Raw genomic sequence first — 11,875 nt, forward strand, 5'->3', positions numbered from 1 at the left:
GCCAGCTACAACGTCTTTGTTTGAACTTGGCAAGGGGAAAAAATGTGAATGAAACATACAAAAACTTCCCTAAGTTTGCCCTCTGGGTAATCTGGGAAACAATCCACACAGTGAGTCATCAACTAAAAGTTCCCAGTTCTGCTGCTGCTTTCAGGACAGATGACACATGAAATGCTCATGTTTTGTTGTACATTTTGAAATGCCATACAGTGGTTACTGGAAACGTCTGTGCTCAGATCAATACGATTATGAAAACTGCATGGTGTTTTCCAAAGACATTAGCAGTGTCTGAAATAACAGGCATGTTTATTTTTACACAATCCAAGGAATACTCACCCTTGATTCTTCAAAATGATCCACAAATTTCCCATCATGTGTCATTACAGCCTTCCGAGGAAGATAAACACAACATATGGTGCGTCATAAATGGGATTGACAGGGATCTTCTTCATTGCATAAATGCATTAGGTGGTCACGTGCAGTCTCCCCCCGTGCCAGGCAGCAGGGGACTCAGCCAATCTTACCAATTAAGATCAAAGACAAGATCACGGACCCATTGCCTGGCTCTCTTTATTGCTACGTGGCCATTATACCAAACAACAATAATTGGGCTACTGTTCATTATCCTGACTAATATGTTGGCATCATAACACTTGCAGACATACTCGAGTGTAATTACAGCTGTAAACAGCAGCTGAAATAATTAATTCTATAAGTGGCATGATATAAAACTCAAGAGTATGGCTGCAGCTAGCAACTATTATTATCTATTAATCTGTTGATTATTTTTCTCAATTTATCTTTTAATTTATACTGTAAAACAACAGAAAACTGTTTTAAAAGGCCATGCATCATAACTTCTCTCAGCTAGTGTTCAGTTAAAATTGCTTGCTTGATCCAACCAGCAGTACAGAAATTAAAAGTATTCACTTAAAAAAATTGACGAAACAGAAAAAGCAGAAAGTTTTTTCTTGATGATTTACCAAAATTATCACTTATTTTTTAAGTTAGTGATTATATTTTTGTTGATCTGTTTGTTTCAGAACTACATCAGCGTCATTGAATCTGAATCTTTTTTGTAATCAATGGCCAAAAAGATCAAAATCAGGAAATAAGGATGCACAATGTTTTAGTTTCAGTACTGATTCTAATAACGAGCTGATTCTCTTCATATCTGTATACCTCACTATGTGGTATTCCCTAACATGGGATTTTTTTTAGCAGAAACACTTAATTTTGGACACTGATGTACACATTTTTTTTCATGTTGATCAGTCACATCTGGCTGATGCAGCAATACACCAACATTATGCAGATCTAGGAGGTTTTTGAGTTTAAAAAATGAAGAATCACAGCCACATAATTTTATCTCTTAAACTACAAAACTAAGACTCGAAACTTGCTTGTGATTAGAAATATTTAAGTTCCACCACATCCCAGCATGTGACAGCCTGGAAGAGTAACGTCTGTCTCTATGATGAGTAGCCTGCACACAGGAGGAAGGGTGCTTTCCCGGGCCCAGGCTGCTGGTAGTGAAAACCTCTGGTCCATCTGTCAGGCCTGCCTGACCGGCTGTCCCCATCACAGCAGCATGGATTAGCCAGGCTTAAGCCAAGAAACCAGCCGCCTGCCATTCAGCCTGTCAGAAAAGGCACGAGGAAGCCCCATTCCCAACTAAGCCTGTCCCATCCTTCTCCCAGCAGAGGTCCACCACCACCTAACCTACTGTATCCAGCTCTCTCTGACCTACATTAAGAGAGAGCATTGCTAAAGAGGTTATGAAGGGATGGGATGTGAAAGGGAGAAGAAAGAGGACACCATTTTGATTGCTTCTGCGATGGTCATGGATGTTCATTCAGCTCAGTTAACTGAAGCGTTGGGAGCTTCTATGAAAGAGGGTGAGTGCAGCGCCTTGGGGGATGCAGGCTATTAGTGCTCAATGGGATGTGAGGCGGGAGGCAGCCAGGGAGGAGGCGGAGGCAGCAGCCCAACCATGAATACCCTCAGTGCTGCTCTCCCGCTTCCTGCATTCACTTCCCCAACAAAGAGCCACAATAGTGTCCTTTGCTGTCTTGGCTGGCCGAGGCGGCTCCTGGCGATGCTCAGAGCCATGTGGGGGGTAGAGAGGGATGGTGTGTGTGTGTGTGTGTGTGTGTGTGTGTGTGTGTGTGTGTGTGTGTGTGTGTGTGTGTGTGTGTGTGTGTGTGTGTGTGTGTGTGTGTGTGTGTGAGGGGTTAGCTGGGAGCCGGCTTTAACACCACACAGCCCGTCTGCACGTGCCCAGCCCGCAGCCTGCCAGTGGCCGCACAAAAGGGATGATGTCATGCTTAGCCAATAACAAAAGAGTCTGGGTCCGTCGGGCCCTCCTCTCTCACACGGCTAGTTCCAGCTTTATCCAGCCTAGCATTAATCGCAAGCCTTATCCTCTTTACTGGGGGTGGGGAATGGATAATAACAAACCCGCTATGGAGCAACATGACATTGGAGAGGAAGAGGAGAGGGGAAAAGGAATAATTGATGAAGGCATGGCTTGGTGGTGAGAAGCCGCAGGCTGTGGTTATGGGAGGACAGAGAGCTGTCATGAGATTGAAAGTGAGAGAAATCAGGGGGAAGCATGTATGGCTCCATGGGGTGCCACAGTGTGACACCTGCCAACCACAGGGCCCCGCACAGAGATGGACCCAATAGACCCAGCTTAGAAACAAAAACAAAAACCTCTCACACTTCACAGCTCTCCAGCTCCAGCTTTTTCAACCTCTCCAACTTTTCTTTTCTTCTTGATGTTTTCTGTCTAAATCTGGAGACTACAAGAGCAGACCATGCATCATTACCACCCAAAATAAAAGCCATTATCTGAGCAACACTGGATCTTCTTTTCGGGATGAGTCACACATTCTGAGATGCAGGATCTTCCGTGTGGCCTTCAGGCTTAGCAGCGTCTTTTGTTTCCGCGTACATGTAACTCAGGCTGGCAGAATGCACTAATAAAAGAGGTGTTACACAGGCTCCTTGTCCAGTTAATAGTGGTACATTTTGAGTGAGAAGAAAGGCATGTGGGTTTGACTGCCAGAAGCCCTTGCAATAAATGAATGCTGAATTAAATCTAATTGGTATAACAGAGAGTCGGTGAGAAACTGCAGGCGCATGGGGACTCTCTGCAAATGTACCAATTATACACACGCTATTAGCTGACCCAAAGGTCATTTGACTGGAGAAAGAAAACAATAATATACAGTTCTCCTTCATTTTACCATCTGGCCATAAGGAGGATGTCACCTTCCAACGTGAACTGAAATCCTAAAGAAGAACCAAAACAACAGTCTAAAGCAATGCATATTTTTCCGCCATTTGTTGAGTTCTCTAGTTGTGCACCAAATGGACATACAGAGTCATTTTTTTGCTAATGTTCTACGACTGATAAAGTATCTTAACTAAGGGTATACAATTGGAGCAGGTCATGAACATTCATTATTAGGTCCAACAGCTAAGATGTTTTAAAGGTCACACTCCTGGCAACCAGGAAGTAAAACAACAAAAGTGGCTGTTCAAACCCCATTGGTCACACCTAAGAAAAACATGTCAATCAGCTGTTATATCATCGGCCTTTGTGAATCAGAGTTTTATTGCGTTGGGTGTACCGTGCTTAAAAGTGAAATGAAGACCTAAAAATAACATCTGGAGAGTGAGTGCTGGTATATCATCTGCCATCTTCCAATAATGTAAAATGTTGACTGATGTATGCTAAATGAGGGCACAAAACACATCCCCACACCTAAACCCCCTCCCACTCCACATTTTGGTTTCCCCTCTCAGAGTTCCTTCAGTTTCGCACAGTGACTAAAAATACAGGAGTCAGCATGCCACGGGTGGACGGGCAATGGAAAAAAGGCTGTCATATTCGGAGAAGAAGGCATGGAAAACGGGAGGGTCCGATTTCAGGGCCACTGATAAGCAACAAACCTACAGTATGCCCGCCCGCCTGCCAGATATAGCACCCACTGATGTGGTGCAGGCTTCGGCTAGCACAGAGAGGGCCGATCTAGGACCACAGTGATGGCCATGGGGATGTTAGGGAGGCATGTCCATTCAAACAGAGGATTTGGATTCTGCTGCTTCTGATCTAACAAGAAAGATTATGCTGACTCGTCCAAAACACTGTAAACTGTTAACGAATATTTCAACTAACAACCCTCATTTGTAAGCAACATCATAATGTTTCCCTTGCACGTCACCAGAAAATCTTGTAAAGTCCCATGCACTTTTAAATTTAAATAATCTGGTTTTTAACTGGATGTGTGAATCCAGAGTCCTTGAATGAGGGAATAAACGAAACACACCAAACATAACATTACAAAAAAATTATAGATGTCAAAATCTTGACTCTAGTCTCCTGCTGAACCTTTAAAGAACCACTACAACATTTTGGGAGTGCACATATTTGCATTTGGATGGAGAGTTAGATGAGAATATAGACACTCTTATGCCCGTATGGTCAATATAAAGCTAGAACCAGCACTCAGTTAGCGTAGCTTAGTAGAAAGACTGGAAACATGGGGAAACCTTAGTTCACCAATTGATACTTTCCAAACAATCCCAAAAGTAAAAACAACAACATTATGTGCCGGATCATTAAGGTGGTAGGGATCCAGTGTCTTGCCCTTAACGGCGAGGTGGAGGATTGCCGCACAGACTCTTTGACTCGAGCTTGGTATTAAAAAGAAAGTCTATCTAATCACTGGCATCACTTCCAACCACACTAAAAGCATCAACTGTCAGTTCTGCTGATCTTAAACTCACCTTTACCTTGCCGTTAGGTTGCAGCAGCTCAGTCACAGACACCTTGTCCTGCTGCAGTCGCCTCTTCACCAGCTTGGAGCAGCAGACGTTGACCGCACCTTGCACGTGCGACGCATTGTACTCGGAAAAAGTCCTGCTGTCAATCACCAGCAAACGGCCTGTTCCTCTCTGGATGAGGCTCGCCAGGCGCTTGATGTCCATGGCGCTTCGCTTAGTCGGCCCTTTTTCCCCTGCCATGTTGTAGGAGGGGCAACTGGGAGACCCTGGATCACAGACACGGGGTAGTAAGAGTTGAGGTGTGGAAGACGAAGGTTAGATGAGAGAGGGAAAGGTGGAGGAAGTGATGGGGAGGAAGAGGAGGAGGGGAGGTCAGTGGAGGTGGGCTACCACCGGAGTAGGAGCTGAGAGATCCATGGTGCCTGAAAAAGAGGCGAGAAAGAGAGAAGCAATAAAAAAGGATTTTAGAAAAGAATCACACTGGTGTAGGAAAGCATGACAGTCAATTTATTTCAGTGCTATTATTGACTCATACCAGTGCAACAAAATAAAATCATTCAAACTGCACTGCTAAAAAGTGACAATGATGGAACTTATTTCATATTCATTTCCAAACCTCAGTCAAGTGCAGAATGTATTTTTGTGCATTTGTAATATCTTTTACTGGCAGTCTTTGAGCACCTTGAATATCAAAAATAGCCTCAATGCGAAACATGAACATAAAAGTTATTTAAAGGATTAAAAGCCCTGGATCATCAGCAGGGATTTATCAGTCCTGAGGGCTGAAGGAAAAGCACACATCCAAATTCAAAGCCAAATACCTGTGATAGACATGCACAACAATAAAATGTGTGTGTGTGTGTGTGTGCATGTCTGCATAAGTGTGCGTGAGGGTTGGTTGTTGTTGATCGAGGGTCTCTCGGTAGCTCATGAAACAGGAAACTGAGGGCGTGAGATAAATTAAGCCTGGGGAATTCAGAGAGCAGGTCTGGACACAGGCATACGGCCTGTGTGACATCCTGTATGTGTGTGTGTGTGTGTGTGTGTGTGTGTGTGTGTGTGTGTGTGTGTGTGTGTGTGTGTGTGTGTGTGTGTGTATGTGTGTGTGTGTTACAGAGAGCCTTCCATAAACTTGATGAACTGCCTCCTCCTATCTATCACTCCTCATCACTTCGATAACCTCCCAGCTCACGTTCACCACAGCGCTTGTACACTTGACTTGACACACACACACACACACACAAAGAAAAAAGTGCTAGGCTATACATCACTATTACAAAAATAGATGAAAATATAAATAAAAACACTGTGTAGGTTGAGGACCGTTTCCGTGGTCAACCAGGTGCCATGCGACAAGTGAGAAGGTCAAAATGTGAATGTACGGTGGTCGTGTTGTTTTATTCATCTACAGGCACATGGTGTCATGAAAAATGAATGGGCCTCCTCTTGTTTACCCCAAAGCTTAAATGGAGGTTTAAACCTTAGGTGAAAAGGGAGAGTGTGACAAATAGGAGTGTAAAAAACAGAGGGTGATAGAAACACACTATCAAATGAATAATATCAGTAACACATTCGACCAGTCAATCAATTAAAGAGGAGACGACAGGGGAAAATGGCAAAATAGCAAACAAAGAAATTGTTTTCGCAGAAGAGAACTGTCTTTCTTCTTTCTTGTGACTGGTATTGTTTTGGGGGTGGGGGAAATGGGGGGGGGGGGGGGGTATGCTACTTAGTAAGGATCTCTCCAGCCTGGCAACACAGTTAGCTCAGAGTAAGGGATGGGACTGTTGTGAAGATGGAGATGTGAGGAACGAGATCACTGGAAAGAAGGAGACACATAAAGGGCGAAGCTGAGTGACTGAAACAAGGGAAGGCCACATCGCTCAAAATCTCTGCACCAAACTTAGGATGTGGAGTGGATAATGTGATGATATGAGGTGTGTTTCAGTGCAATTCATAACAGCAAATGCTGTGCACATTCCTAGTGGATCCACAAAATAATGATTTTCCGTCACCAACACCGAGGCCTATATCTCATATAGGCTGCTGGCCAAGCCTGTACACATGCTGTTGCTGCTTGGCAACCAGCCTGATGCAAGAGCAGCAGCACAGGAACATGGAAGAACATCTAGACAGTAGCAACTGCCTGCTCTGTAAACACAGCTGCTGTATCAGAAAGTAACTCCAGTAAAGGCATGCAGACACAAACAAAGTCATAACAGACACATCGTAATTAAATAAAATATAGGATAGTAAAGTCAGTCAATTAAGACTGAAGGTATATACACAGTACTCTGCACAGACATAATGCAGCTATTGTATCTTAAGAAAGCAACACAGACAAATAAATCCAGTTAATCTGATCTAATCTGTCTGTCTGTGTCACAGTGATAACTGGATACAGATTTCTACATTAATACTTTAACGCAAAGCACAATTTTGTGACCTGCAGCAATATAGTGCATACTGATAAAGTGACATTTCCCACACTGTGCGCCACAGCAGCAATTCTGCAGAAATATTAAGCCTTGCTGCAACACCAGTGCTCCCCTACCACAAACAGCTCCTGCATGCTACATTACGACCTGCCCCATCACCTGTAATATCATACCTTATATGGCGCAGAGCCCTTTAGCCGATCAGCTAACAACACAGCTTCCAGGGATGTGAATCTTTCTCTCTCTCTTTTAATGTTTCCCTGCTGCTGAGCACAACATCTGACGTTGCATATGTCTAATGGCGACTGCTCTCCCACCACCCGCCCAGCCTCTCTCACTTTTTCTCTCTGAATCCCTCCTCTATCACTCTCTTTCTTGCTCTTGAGCAGTGAACGGGGACAGGGAGGGGAGGAGTGAGCAGGTTTACATGTGTGGTGGTAGTGAGAGGGAGAGACTGGCGCTCTGCATCTTCCTACGCCCCTAGACAATCATCCTACAGTAGCCTTGCTCTTAGTGGAACCTGTTTCATTCTCTGGAATGAAGAGGGGACACAATAAGAGAGAGTTGAGAAAACAAAGAGAAAGGTGGAGACAGGAGATTATGATAAGGAAGGGGAATAAGATGATGAATGATACAGAGAGAGAGCACAAACCTCTGTAATGCTTACTCAGCATAACACACAACCCTTATGCAAAACCATCTTTCTTACTTTATTAGGAACAATAAGTAGCAAAAACAAACAAAATTAGGCAGCAGCCAAGAGCTTGCTGTAAGGCTCTAGCTCAACAGAAGAAAACAAGACTAGAGGAGAGAAAGCAGAGAGACAGAGACAGTGTGTATAGGCCCGGAGCAGATTCGGTTGTTGCCATAGTAACAGCCCAGTTGGAGCGAGCAGGGGGCATGGGGAGGGTGATGGTGATGGGATGCTACTGGTGCTGATGCTGGATCAAGATACAAGAGGAGAGAGAGCTAAAACTGGCAATAACGCATACAGATTCTCACAACTTTAGCTGTATGACTACACTGAAGTACATGTTGGGTCTGTGACAGCAAATATAGCATCTCTTTTCTCTGTATCTGTCCTGAGCTGGTTATAAAACAGCATCCTATTGGACACTTTTCCAAAAACGTGACTCTGTGCGCAAACAAGTGTAAGATGTAAGCAGACAAGGTTGTGCACCTTGAAGATGAAGTAATGCAGTTACACCTTGACTAGGCAGAAGGCTGAAGAGCCGGATCAACAGGTTCATTTTTTTTTTAAATCTTGTTTTGGAATCTGAATTTACCTCGGAGTCAGACGTAGTGGAACTTCCAGTTGGGCATAATTAAAAGCATGAGAACCATGAATGCTAAGTACATAGATTGCAAACCTGCATTTATACAGAGTTTACACATGTATCCTAACAACAGAAAATGTATGATGCAAACATAACCCTACCATTCTTATGTGTAACCTGCCAAACAAAACAGCTTTTTCTTACAGTTACACAAATCATCAACAGACTTTACTCTCATCACAGCTGATAACAAAAGACTGATAATGAAAGCTTCTTTGCAATAGGTCAATAAAACAGAGTTGTTATCTCACATATTCCTAGACCCTTCATATAAAAACCATGAGCTAAGCATGATGATAGCTCAATAATGCCATATCAAACATCAGGGAGAAAGGCAAACACAAAGCAACTGGAGGGCAACCAATACTGATGTAACACCATCCAGGTTATTCATTAACTCCCTGCATAACGTCACCTGTGGCCAGAGCCTTGAGTAGACTGATATATAGCTGGCTCTCTGTTTTATACCATCAGAGAAATGAGTTGTTTGTATAGACCACAAACAATTACATCATCAGAGCATCTCATGCCCTTGACTCTGTGACTCTGGCTCTCTCATGAACGAAAAGTTTGCATCTGCGTGAGTTTACGCACTGTCTTGTGCTGAGTACATGTATGGTCACAACAAGGGCCTCTGCAGGTATTCAAGCCAACACCATCAACACAGGCTGCTGGAGGATTAGAGGGTCGGTAATTTATAGTGGAGAATTTAATAACAAGAACTAGAGATTACGTTTGGGCTAATATGCCTTCAAAACACTGCTGGGTGGTTTATGGTCTGCTACTTATTTTTCATTTATTTCCTTTTGTTACATTAGCTTATTTTTAAGACAAATTATGTTATTTCTTTGAAATCAAGGAAAATAACCTTGAGTATACAAATGCTTTAAAAAATATTTTCATTATCATTTAAGTATTTTTTTTTCTATACTAAGGGATTGATCACTTCGTCTATAAAACTTCCTTAAACCCAAGTTGCTGTGTTAATAGCAGTTTTGTCTGACTAACAGTCCAAAAAGAAAAGCAGTGACTCCTCACAATGAGAAGCTGGAACGAGGTAATGTTTGGTTATTTTTCGAGAAACAAATGATTAATCAATTACGAAATGAGTTGCAAATCAATTTTCTGTCAATATAATGATTGATTGTTTCCGCTCTTCTTGTGTAAACTGACAAAGTCTTAACTATGATCCTGCCTGCCATCATGTTGAACTCATTCTAAATGTATTAACAAAAAATAATTATGAATGCCTACAATATGTGGTTGATAGCAATCTATTTGAGCAGCTGGATGTAAATAATAAATGTGTTCGTCACAAATAGGGTTAGTGCGGGGCCGGAGTGTGTCATACAGAAATGGCATACATGGAAAAAGATAGTGCAACATGAGAAGTGCTATTACTGTTAAAGTTATCATGTAATTTGGAAAAATCAATTCCTGGTCGGAGTCCTGGTGGAGCAGAGGCACAATCATACTGTAAACAACATAACCAGGTATTAAGCCTTGTGCCCTCTAATCGATACTCTCCCCGTGGGCTGCTACAGATTGCGGGGTCATATAACAAGCGGGGACTACCCCCGGACACTACCATAACATAATCACGACATGGATACTGATGCAAATAATACCAAGAATAGCTGACATAATATACACTGTATGAGATATAAATAATGTATAAACAAAAACTTGCAAATCCCTTCTTCAAAAACTGCATATCATCAGGTATTGTGGGCAATAACGAGATAGGACGCACAAAGACATAGATGGGACATTGTGGCCTGTTTTAAACGTTAATAACAATGATGGAGGGTGAGCGGTCGTAGCGCAGTATAATAAACCGACCTAGATTAGAATTAAGAACAGAGCACAATGCGGACATCGGCCACTGCCTTTACAAACATTGCATATTTTGCGTCAAGCAGGCCGTTTTGTGGAGAGGTCCACTGTGCGTTGTTTGAGTGGGAAACCTGTCCTGTGTTTTGTTATGACGCGTGGATATGCGAAAATGAACCATTGATCAGACATGATGAAAATAAACAGCAACGCGCATATTCAAAAGAATACATATATATATAAAACGCGTACCTACCTTAAAATAATGGCGATGGTAAACTGTCAGATATTTGTCAAAAATAAAAGAAACGATAACTTCAGCCTGGACGGGTTTCCCATAATAACACGGACGCGCATATAAAGGGGGAGTGCGCGCTGACAGACTCGCCGCAGCAGCGAGAGGGAGGGGGGCACGAGCACAGATAGCAACCGCTGCTATCGTAGCTAGCTCTGTGGGTAGCAACGCACTTAATATTGTCTCTAATAATGAATACACACACACACACACACACACTCACCTCGGGCTCCACGCGACTCCTGTGTGTTAATTCAACTGGCCTCCATTTGTGAGGGGACAGCCACGGTGTCTTCATGGGGCTGCCCGGTGTTTACCTGGCTGTGTGGCGGGGGACAGTGCAGCTGACAGGGGCTGACAGCGCCGGGAACAAACGAAACATGAAAGCGCGGTGACAGGCTTCCTTTAGCCGTTTAGGTGACCTGGATAGATTAGCTTGGCTAGGCTAGTAGGTAATAGCTAAAAGGGTGTGTGTGTGTGTTGGGGAGGGGAGGGGTAGTCACAGAAGGTGCACTTTGCCATTTTCTTGAACTAAAGCGATGAGGTCATGGTTCAGTAGGGAGAGAGAGAGAAAAAAATATATGAGGTTGACGTCATCTCCAGCCAATCAGCGCAGACGGCTCAGGGGCTGGGTGACGTCAACTTGCTGATCCGCAGATTAAAGGGACAGTCCGGCATTTTAAAGGAGACGTGCAATGACGCCTGCAGGCACTGGGCCGCCATAGCAATGAACAGTCCAAGTGATGCGAAAAACATAAATAAAAAAAGATAATTTTTGAAAATTAAATCAACATTATGTCGTGCTAATGGGTATATTCTTTTATAATAAATCATTACTAGAATGTGGCTTAATTCAATCCATTTCAAGAAACTTTATTTGTCCTACAGGGACAATTCAAGGGCACATTGAGTAGTTGTTCAAACAAAACAAAAAAACAACATGTTTTTCTACTTCATTCAATCATTTTTATTTATGTTGAGATATTTAATGGCATCATACCATTAGACTGCTATAAAATACAGTATATAGGCTAGGTCTAATGACTGGATTGTGTTTCCATGTGTTAACCCAGGTGTTATTAATTAGCCTGGCTGATTAGATCTTTAATTATGTGGAAACTTGGTGACGTTATGCTGGGATTTACATTGGGTCACCAACCTTTGTGCACTAAAAAGAA

At 42.9% G+C, this 11,875-nt stretch overlaps 1 protein-coding gene across 1 annotated transcript in view; it reads right to left on the minus strand.

Moving 5' to 3' along the window:
• dusp8a (dual specificity phosphatase 8a) overlaps positions 1–11,015 on the minus strand; it is a 44,447-nt gene extending 33,432 nt beyond the window's left edge. The window contains exons 1-2 of the mRNA XM_083917182.1: positions 10,921–11,015; positions 4,798–5,216 (exon numbers count right to left, since the gene is read on the minus strand). Coding sequence (XP_083773308.1) covers positions 4,798–5,034 — 237 coding nt within the window. The 5' untranslated portion in view covers positions 5,035–5,216; positions 10,921–11,015. The remainder of the gene's footprint in view (positions 1–4,797; positions 5,217–10,920) is intronic.
• Between the last annotated feature and the right edge of the window lie 860 nt (positions 11,016–11,875).

The sequence above is a fragment of the Echiichthys vipera genome (genome assembly GCF_963691815.1).
Source record: "Echiichthys vipera genome assembly, chromosome: 7".
NCBI lineage: Eukaryota > Metazoa > Chordata > Actinopteri > Perciformes > Trachinidae > Echiichthys > Echiichthys vipera.